We start from the raw sequence: 8,784 nt of genomic DNA on the forward strand, positions 1-8,784 counted from the left end.
TCGCAGCCAAAGGTGTAGCAGGCATGAGGACAGCTCTGAGAACTTGCCCTTGGAATCAGGGAGCAGGTCCTCTATCAGCATGTTAGCCATCTATGGAGTCCTGGGGGTTAGGGAGGGGACTTTACTGAGAGTCCTGAGCTTCTAAATGGGGTCAGTATCTGGGGCATTTTGGGTTTTACAGCAGTCCCCAATGGACTAGACCAGCGGTCCCCAACCTTTTTTGGGCCACGGACCGGTTTAATGTCAAAATATTTTCACAGACCGGCCTTTAGGGTGGGACGGATAAATGTATCACGTGAACAAGACAAGCGTCAAGAGTGAGTCTTAGAGGGATGTAACAGGGAATCTGGTCATTTTTAAAAAATAAAACATCGTTCAGACTTAAATATAAATAAAAGTAAGTTATTTATTCTTTCTCTGCGGACGGGTACCAAATGGCCCACGGACTGGGACTGGTACCGGTCTGCGGCCTGGGGGTTGGGGACCACTGGACTAGACAGCAAAAAAGCAAGGTGTGGGGGTAGCAGGGGACCTCTATGGTGTGGAGTCAGAAGGGAGCTTTCCATCTCGAGCCTTTGGTGCTTACCAGAACTAAGATTCTAGAGGGGGTGGTCACCTATGGTGATGGGAGAAGGGCACCTCTTATACCAGACACTGGAGCCGTAGAAGGGACTGGTCCCTGCAGAGACGATACCTTAGCCATAGAGTCCTGCTGGATGCTCGCACCCTCTACCCAAAAACAACATAGCCATCTGTTCAGGTGTTTCTATTTTCTGTTTATTGCCCCTTGTTCCAAGCTCTAAGCCTCAGCCTACTTCACTCCACTTCCATGGTCTGCACGGTTTCCTCCACCAGCTCCAGGGGCAGTGGCTTCACTGTCTGGGACAGGACAGCTGTAGTCCCAGGAGCAAAAAGGTACATGCTGGGCCTGGGAAGGAGGAGAAATGGCCACTCAGTATGGGCCTATCGTGTGGCCTGTTCTCTTGCAGCCCCCAACCGTCCCTGTTACAGTCCATCTTCCCCTCTGGCTCCCCATCACCCTTGCTCCCACCTTTCTATGGGCTTTGTGGGTGAGCTCAGTGTCCGCAGCATTTTGGCACCAGTCCCTGTGATCACACATGCATCCACATTGCCCCCGGAGCCCAGGTCACCCAGGATTCCTGCAGTGATGGCTTCCACCAGCAGCTCCTGTGCAGCCTCCAGCTGTGGCAATATGTGTGTGAGGCCTGATAGACCCTTCTGGTATCCCTCTCAGGTTACAGCCTGGGGACTTTGTTAATCTTGAAGCCTAGACTACTTACCCAAACTCCTCTCTCTTTCTGAACCCCCATCTCGACCCTAAATCTCCCTCCCCTGGTCTCTGCCTCCCTCTCTCCAGAGACCCTCTGTCCCCACTGCCCCCATCTTCACAAACTTCTGAGTCACTTTCACTCGTGGCTCTGTTCCTAGTGGTTTATCCACCCAATCAATGTGGTCTTGGCCCCTAATCCACTGGTCACTGCCTTTCTCTTCTGGGTCTTAGGTGCTTAGGGAACAACATACATCATCGATTTCCACCCCACCCAAACAAAATCCAGACACCAGACTCCACCTGCCATTTCCTCCCTCAGCTCCAAACAGCCCTTACTGAGCTTTGATTTCTCCCAGCAGTCCAAAACTATAGCTATAACGATAGTCTGTTGGAAAATAGCACTCCTCTACCCTCTCCACTCTCCACTCAGTCACCTCTTCTGAGAAGCCTTCCCTGGCTTTCAGACCAGGGTCCCTCTGTGTTCCCCCAACTCCCAGGTGCACTTCCCACTAACGATCACGTAGTTGACAGGTGTCGCTCACCGTCATGTTAGGCTGGAACCGGTCCTCCAGCACGGCCAGGGCCGCGTCCTGGCCGGAGCCTACAGGCAGGAGGGGAAGCTAAGATAAGCCAGGGCCGTCCCAACGGAGAACAAACGTAAGGCCAGGGTCGCAGGGGCGGGGTTCGTGGGGACCGGCAGAAGCGCTCACCCAGGGCGGTGAAGGGCAGACGGCTATAGGAACCATGGGGATGCACACTGTAGAGCTGCGGTCCTGTCACGTCTACACCGCCCACGACCAGAGACGCTCCAATGTGGCCCTGGTACCTTAACGCGGAGTGGGTATGGTCATTTGAAAGCATGGAAACCCTGGACCCACTCCCCTACAACACCGCCCCTGGGTCAGAGCCCGCCCCTTCCTGTGGTCCGGCACCTATTGACTGACACCGCTCCTTCCTTTTGCCCAATTCCTCCCGGGCTGGCCCCTTCCGGTCTCCCGGTACCTGGCACCCTGCCCTTTTCCCTGTCCCAACTCCTCTCAGCCCCGCCCATCCTTCAATGGCCCCGCCCCAGGGTCGTCTTAGCCCTGCCCCAGCACCGGAAGAGCTTCTGGCGTAGAAGGCGAGTGACCGTGGCCACGCGTGGCTCGCGGCCTGTGGATAGCGCGTGTAGTTCCATGTTGGACGACGCCATCCGCGTGGTCATCTCGGCGTCCGCGGCTACTCCAGCCCCACAGCAGCTGAAGGCGAAGGGAGGGCCGGTATGGGAGGGGCTAGGATATGTGGGGACAGGGTGCGGGAACCCGAAGAAAGATGGTTCTTGTGTGGGAGAACGGGGCAGGGGATTCTCACTAGATTTTGGGTGCGATGAAGTGGATCTTCTCGCAGTTTTTGTCTGCTACGACTGAATCGTTAGTGGCCCGCGTATCCGCTCCCAGGATGACCCCGTCCTGGGGAGGGGGAAAAGAGGCTTTTGGCTCAGTGCCTGTCGGATCCCCGGCCGCCCCTCTATGCCTCCCAGTCCCAACCCCCTGCTTACTCGAAACACAAGGCCCGCGATGGTGGTGCCAGTCTTGCGTGCATGAGGGACCCGGAGCCCCGGGAGGGTGCGTTCCAAGGAAGCGTTTCTAGAAACGGAGTGGAGTGGCCAATGTTTCGGTTCTTCTGGGACTCCTATGACGTCCCCCCAACTCTCTCACCCCCCGGAGTAAGCCTGGGAACCTAATCGCCCACTATATGTTAACTGCTCAGCCCTTCGCTACCAGTAATAAAGGCTCTTGGAGCTCCCACTCCCGGAGGACCTTACGGGGAGCATAGGCAACTCGGGACCAACCACTCCTCCACCTCACCTCTGGCAGTTCTCGAAAGAGAAGCCCCCTCGGGCCTCTAGCGCTGTTTGCAGCATCTTGGGGCGGTCACGGCAGTCCAGGGATTAGGGGTCGACGGTTAGAGGAGTGGGACCAGCAGGGAGCGAGAAGGGCGGAAGACTTCTGCAGGGCTCTAAGTCTGACTCTTCCTGCTTTCGCTTTCACCTTAACTCAGAGGACGCTGGCCTGTTTTGCATCTCGTCTTTCATTTTCACCTCTGATGCTAAACAATTTGGGAAGGGGGTGATGTACCTTGCCGGGTTTTCCATGTTAGGTCCTGAACAAAAAAACAAATCCTTCCCTTTTGTCCGTTGTTCAGCTCTTCCTCCCCCTTCAAGGCTGAGCCCCCTAGTCTGCCTCTGATCCCAACTGTAATCTCAAATCCCCACACCCTATAAGGCTGTTGGACCTTTTGCCAGGCCCCTGTTTGCATTATTACAGGTCTCCCCACAGCATCAGGCATGGGCTTTTGTCCTTTGTCACTCTCCACCCAATTCATGCCTGTCTTTTGTTCCTTTGCTGCCTACCCTGGAAATCTCAACATGGAGGCTCAATTCTCTGCATGATGATGGTGACACTGCTTTTTCCTTTCATCTTCTCTATCTCAGGTGCTGTCTTTCCTCAAGAGGTGCCTGGTGGCTGTCCATCTAGTGGTTTAGAGGTATGCTGGCTTCTACCCATGGCCAAGCCTTATTTCACCTCCCAGATGGCCCTTTATTCACATCTTTTGCCTGTCTACTGCCTTATTTTTAGCTAGCATCCTCCTAGCTATTGCACCGGCCTCCGCAGTTTCCCCATACTTCCTGGTCCCCCTTCCCCTACAGCTCTGTCCTGCAGAGAAGAAATCGTACAACCTCCCTGGTTAAACCCTTCAGCAGCTGCAGCTGCTCTTCTGCTCAAACACAAGTCTTTACAATGGCCCATGTTACCCTTATGCATCTGATCTCAGTGGAGGCACCCCTTCCTCTGGGAAGCCTTTCCTAACCTACAGCACTCAGCCACTTGTGCTCCCTAAACTTTTCTCAGACTAGTTATCTCCATTAATAACTAAACCTTCATGCCTGATCAGGCAGTGGTGCAGTGGAGAGAGCGTCAGGTTGAGACACAGAGGTCACCGGCTTGAGCGTGGGGTCGCCGGCTTGAGCATGGGATCATAGACATGACCCCATGGTCACTGGCTTGAGCAAGGGGTCACTTGCTCTGCTGTAGCACCACCCGGTCAAGGCACATATGAGAAAGCAATCAATGAACAACTAAGGTACCACAACAAAGAATTGATGCTTCTCATCTCACCCTTCCTGTCCCGATCTGTCCCTCTCTCTGACTCAGCCTCTGTCAAAATAATTAAACCTTCATTAGTGGAATGATCTGATTAGTGGTTGTCACTCCCCCATATTCTAATCTCTTGTATTTCTTTCACCCACCTAGCACTCCCTGTCTAGAGTGTGTGGCGGGGGTCTCACCTGCCCTTTTAGAAGGTGGGAAGGACATCTCAGATCTTCCTCATCCTGAACTCTTGGCTCCAGATGCCCCCATCCCACAGCTGTATGCAGCTGCCCCCAGTCCCCATGCCCAGAGCAGAGGCAGGCACAAAAGCAAGCTGCCTTAAAAGCTCAAGCAGGAGAATGGGAAGCTATACTTCTCAGGGTACCTAGTTCAACCCCCTAGTTCAATGGGGTTTTAACAAAGCCCATCTTGCCCTATACTCCACAAAGCACCAGGCCTGCAGCTGCTGATGAATGAATCCTGGTGTGTGAATCCTGATGCCTCCCTCTCAACCCAAACACATAGCAAGGCTTACAGAAGCAAAGTATGATCTTTATTCATGGGGCAGGGGCCCTGGGCTGGAAGCTGGAGGTTCAGAGGTGCTCCGTCGGTAGGTACCCAGCAGGATGGCATTGATGTGCTCTAGTGTCTGGTTGCTGAAGACCATGTTGAGGTGCTGTGTCCCATTCAGAGGCAGCACGTGCACAGGCTGTGGCTGGAGGTCCTTCCACTGGGCACAGAGATCACTGCTGCGTGTAGCCACAGTGTCATCACCGTCTTCATAGAGCATATCCACAGGGTCTGTGTAGGGGAAGCCGTGGTCAAAAATGTAGGTGTGGGGTGTGGGCAGACCCATGCCATACAGACAGTATACTTCGACACCAGGTGCTGGGAAGCCTGCCAGCAGGTCACGTGACTGTAGCCACATGTACCAGCCTTCCTCAAAGTACAGGTCTGCAAAGAAGCGCTGGAAGTCACGGCCTGTGTAGTTGAAGCTGGGTGTGGAGATGAACACATGGTCCTCAGGCCACACCAGATTGGAGGGAAACATCCAGGGGGATGTTGTCGTTATGCGTTGCTTCTGTTTCAGCCTGATGCTGGACATGATCGGGATGCCCTGGTTGTCACCTGTGGACATGGAGCAAGGTAGACAGGACGCAGGCCTGGCTGTCTCCCAGCCCACAACTTGTTGCTGAGCCCAAGTTCAACTGTATGCTCAAATTTTCTCCCAGCCTAATCCTATGACTCCATGACAGACGAGCAGTGGTAGTCAACCTGGTCCCTACCGCCCACTAGTGAGCATTCCAGCTTTCATGGTGGGCGGTAGCAGAGCAACCAAAGTATAAATAAAAAGATAGATTTAACTATAGTAAGTTGTTTTATAAAGATTTATTCTGCCAAACTTAGTGAAAATCTGATATAAAGTACTGAGAAAGTAACTATTATATGCTTTAACTTGCTGTAACTGCTTTATAAATTTTATAAAGTAAAGTTACTTCTCTACTTTATAAATCACCATTACTGTGGAACCGGTGGGCGGTTAGAAAATTTTACTACTAACAGAGATACAAAAGTGGGCGGTAGGTATAAAACCCCTGGACTAGAGCAAGCCTAGCAGGTGCTTAATGTGTGCTTATTAAACGAGAAGCCCTGATGCTGTATGAGGCAGAGCTGTGGAGCCTCAGGAGGGCAGGGGAGGTTTTCCTGAGGATGGATGTATATGTGCAAAAGGTGGGGAGATGATGCAGGCAGTTTTCTTAGGCACATGTCTAGTCTGCTGTACAGGGTCAGAGCTGTGTTCCAAGTAGGGTGAAATGAGACCATGTTTTATTTGACTCTAACTGATGAAGTCTGAGGAGGGTTCCCCTCACTTGACCATGAGCCCCTAAAGGAAGACCAAGGTTGGCTGGGCCCAGTAGGCAGTGGGTGTTCTACAGGTGGTAGCTATGCCATTCCTCAGGGAAGGGTAGAAGGGGCTCCTAGAGTCCAGCCCTGGCTTTGGTAAATCTCTCTTCAGTAGGGCAGATCCCCGTGCAAAGGGGCTCCTGGGAGCAGAAGGTAGCTGAAAGCTGGCTGGGTAGAACCTGAGGCCACAGGAAGAACCTGTGGCAGTCAGACTGCTCCGGTTCACTTCCCTCTGTTAAATTTTCCCTTTGTCATCACTAAGACAGATTCTGGCAGGAGCCACTCTAATGGTCCAGGCCATTAGTAGTGAGCGTACTACTCTTGGGGGGGGGGGGGCAGTGACAGGAGCTATGCCTCAGGGGTGGTAGACAGCACTTCCAGCCTGGCACTGGGAGAAGTGGGAGTGAGGGCAGGCCCGCGATCAGTTTCATTACACCTCTCAATCCCCCCACAGGATGCAGGTGATCAGAGGTTCTCTCACCTGAGGCCAAGATCAGCAAGGGCTTGATAGAGCCACCCCATGGAGCCCCAAGAGAGATGAAGCCATCAATAAAGCGATCCTTCCAAGACTGGGGCTGGCGCAGCAAGAAATAAAGCAGGTGAAGGCAGCCAAGACTGTGCCCAATGAGGAATACGGGCTTTCCATAAGTATTATACATCTCTTCCACCAGCCCGGAGAGCTTCTGGTAGTACTCCTCTTGCTGGCCTGTGGGGCAGAGGGGGGTATGGATGGAGTCAGGGCAGTGGGGGTTAGGGGCCACCTGCCCTGCCCTGAACCCATCATCCCGCAGAGACACTCACTGGGCTCCAGCCGCCAGTCGTAAGGGGCGGCCCGCACCGTCTCATCTCGCACATACCCATTGTTGACCAGATTCTGCACCAGGGTGTGCATGTAACCTGTAGGGAGGCAGCCGCACTGGGACTCTGGCCATGGCTCCTGCAGGCCCACCACAGCCTGGAGCCCCAGCCTTCCCCCCAGTACACACACCTGCCAGCTTGTTTTTGTCAAGGTACTCAACAGAGAAGGTCTTGCCAAAGCCAGGGACACGGATCTGTACACCAGGGGCGTTTGACACACGCCCAGAGCTACGGTTGTAGACAACCCTGGGGGAAATGGGACATTTAGCAGGCCCTCAACCAAAGGGCAGGGTGAGGGATCTGGGGCAGATGGGATGGCATATACCTGGTGTTATCAATCCAGCAGTCTACCCCAAGGGGTAGGAACATATTGAGATCCAGCCAGATGGTGAAGAAGTCCTCTGTTTTGCGGTAGCACATCCAGTTCACCACATCTGGTTTATCCAGCTTGGCTTCCAGCTGATTCCCCAGGCAGCCAGGCACTGCAGGCACTAGCCTTCACTCTGGATTCCTCGGATTTCCCCATGATCCCTATCCCAGCCTAACCCCTCCACCCCACCGCAGTGACCAGCTTTCATCTCCCACACCCTCACCCCCTAGGGACTAAGAACACATCCTCTTTCTAATCACCCCCCACAACCTGTACCCCCAGCAGTGCAAAGCCCAGACTCCCCATAGGCAGGAAAAGTGCAGAGGCCAAGGCCACTGCCCTCTGCCCTCACAAAGCAAACACCTAGCCTGGCTCTCTATTACTGCCGAAGTCCACGGCAAGAACAAATAGGTATGGGTTGGGGGAGAGCTGGGCCTAGCAGTAGGGGGCAGGCCTTGATGGGCCTTTCCTGCTCTCCTGAGCTTAGCATCTTATCCTTGATAGGGTAGGGGCTGAGGAAGGAGTGGTGGGGCTTGGCCCAGGGTCCAGTGGCTGCAGCTGACCACAGCTTGTAATGCCCTAGTCAAGTCCTCAGGCACACACATAACCGCCCCCCACTCCACCCACCTGGGGTAGATAACTTAAGAGACATGGGAATGGTGTGGTAGGAGGGGAAGAGGTTAAGAGGTTGACTTCTCTGTAGGACAAGCCTTTGGCCTCTCCGAACACTGAGGTGGGTATCAGGACTAATGCAGAGGCATAAGGACGTTGGCAGGGTTGACTGCCAGGGGCTGGGGCCCAGGCTCGCTCCCCAAGGTCTGGCCTGGTGCATCAGGGGCCTGGTGGGGGCTTACCGAGGATGACGGGCCGTGTGTGGTTACTGAGCTCAGCCTTGGGCGTGGTTTGCGGGGGGAACAGCACATTGAGGAGCCAGAAGGGGGTGACAGGGGGGAGCAGCAGCAGCAGCAGCACCCACTGCCATGGGGAGCCGGGCAGCCCCATTCCAGCCCTGGTGCCTATTGCCCAGTGAAGCAGTCTTGGGCTGGCCTTATCTGGAGTGGGGGTGGGAGGGGCCCTGAGGCCAGTGGGTGGGACAGACTGGCCAATGGGGATGGCCAGAGATTGCGGGAAAGGGGCAAAGCCTTGGAACTGGAGCCGGCTCTGGGCCTGAGTTCAGTTCCGCCTTCTTCCCTTGGCGCCAGGGGAAACAGAGCCTGGGCAGCAGGAGG

General features: G+C 54.5%; 2 protein-coding genes and 1 long non-coding RNA gene across 4 annotated transcripts; 1 reads left to right on the forward strand and 2 right to left on the reverse strand.

The window, feature by feature from the left end:
• Positions 1-755: 755 nt before the first annotated feature.
• PSMB10 (proteasome 20S subunit beta 10) lies at positions 756-3,326 on the reverse strand. Of its 2 annotated transcripts, XM_066243846.1 has the most exons (8): positions 3,139-3,322; positions 2,829-2,916; positions 2,642-2,739; positions 2,389-2,529; positions 2,002-2,117; positions 1,834-1,892; positions 1,052-1,203; positions 756-928 (listed from the first exon to the last, which is right to left on the reverse strand). In XM_066243846.1, exons 1-8 carry the CDS (start codon positions 3,192-3,194, stop codon positions 817-819), a joined length of 822 nt encoding a protein of 273 aa, XP_066099943.1. In that variant the 5' UTR covers positions 3,195-3,322; the 3' UTR covers positions 756-816. The 2 variants fall into 2 exon arrangements, with proteins under 2 accessions (XP_066099943.1, XP_066099944.1); XM_066243847.1 differs by lacking the exon at positions 1,052-1,203 and having other exon boundaries at positions 3,139-3,326.
• On the forward strand, positions 2,413-6,935 carry LOC136313467 (uncharacterized). The gene is made up of 3 exons (XR_010727147.1): positions 2,413-2,550; positions 3,765-3,817; positions 6,782-6,935. It is a non-coding gene; the product is annotated as an uncharacterized lncRNA (long non-coding RNA).
• Positions 4,954-8,599, reverse strand: LCAT (lecithin-cholesterol acyltransferase). The gene is made up of 6 exons (XM_066243845.1): positions 8,410-8,599; positions 7,511-7,667; positions 7,316-7,431; positions 7,129-7,224; positions 6,809-7,033; positions 4,954-5,550 (listed from the first exon to the last, which is right to left on the reverse strand). Exons 1-6 carry the CDS (start codon positions 8,555-8,557, stop codon positions 4,976-4,978), a joined length of 1,317 nt encoding a protein of 438 aa, XP_066099942.1. The 5' UTR covers positions 8,558-8,599; the 3' UTR covers positions 4,954-4,975.
• Positions 8,600-8,784: the final 185 nt, after the last annotated feature.

Source organism: Saccopteryx bilineata, chromosome 9 (assembly GCF_036850765.1).
Source record: "Saccopteryx bilineata isolate mSacBil1 chromosome 9, mSacBil1_pri_phased_curated, whole genome shotgun sequence".
Classification (NCBI taxonomy): domain Eukaryota; kingdom Metazoa; phylum Chordata; class Mammalia; order Chiroptera; family Emballonuridae; genus Saccopteryx; species Saccopteryx bilineata.

Coding starts and splice junctions, on each gene's coding strand:
- PSMB10 (XM_066243846.1), bottom strand. CDS start 3,194: ATGCTGCAAACAGCGCTAGAGGCCCGAGGGGGCTTCTCTTTCGAGAAC. Junction 2,740..2,828: donor TCGCGGGCCTTGTGTTTCGA/GTAAGCAGGGGG, acceptor CCCCCTCCCCAG/GACGGGGTCATCCTGGGAGC. Junction 1,204..1,833: donor GGTTCCAGCCTAACATGACG/GTGAGCGACACC, acceptor ATATTGCCACAG/CTGGAGGCTGCACAGGAGCT.
- LCAT (XM_066243845.1), bottom strand. CDS start 8,557: ATGGGGCTGCCCGGCTCCCCATGGCAGTGGGTGCTGCTGCTGCTGCTG. Junction 7,034..7,128: donor CGACTGGCGGCTGGAGCCCA/GTGAGTGTCTCT, acceptor TCTGCCCCACAG/GCCAGCAAGAGGAGTACTAC. Junction 5,551..6,808: donor CTTGCTGATCTTGGCCTCAG/GTGAGAGAACCT, acceptor CCATGTCCACAG/GTGACAACCAGGGCATCCCG.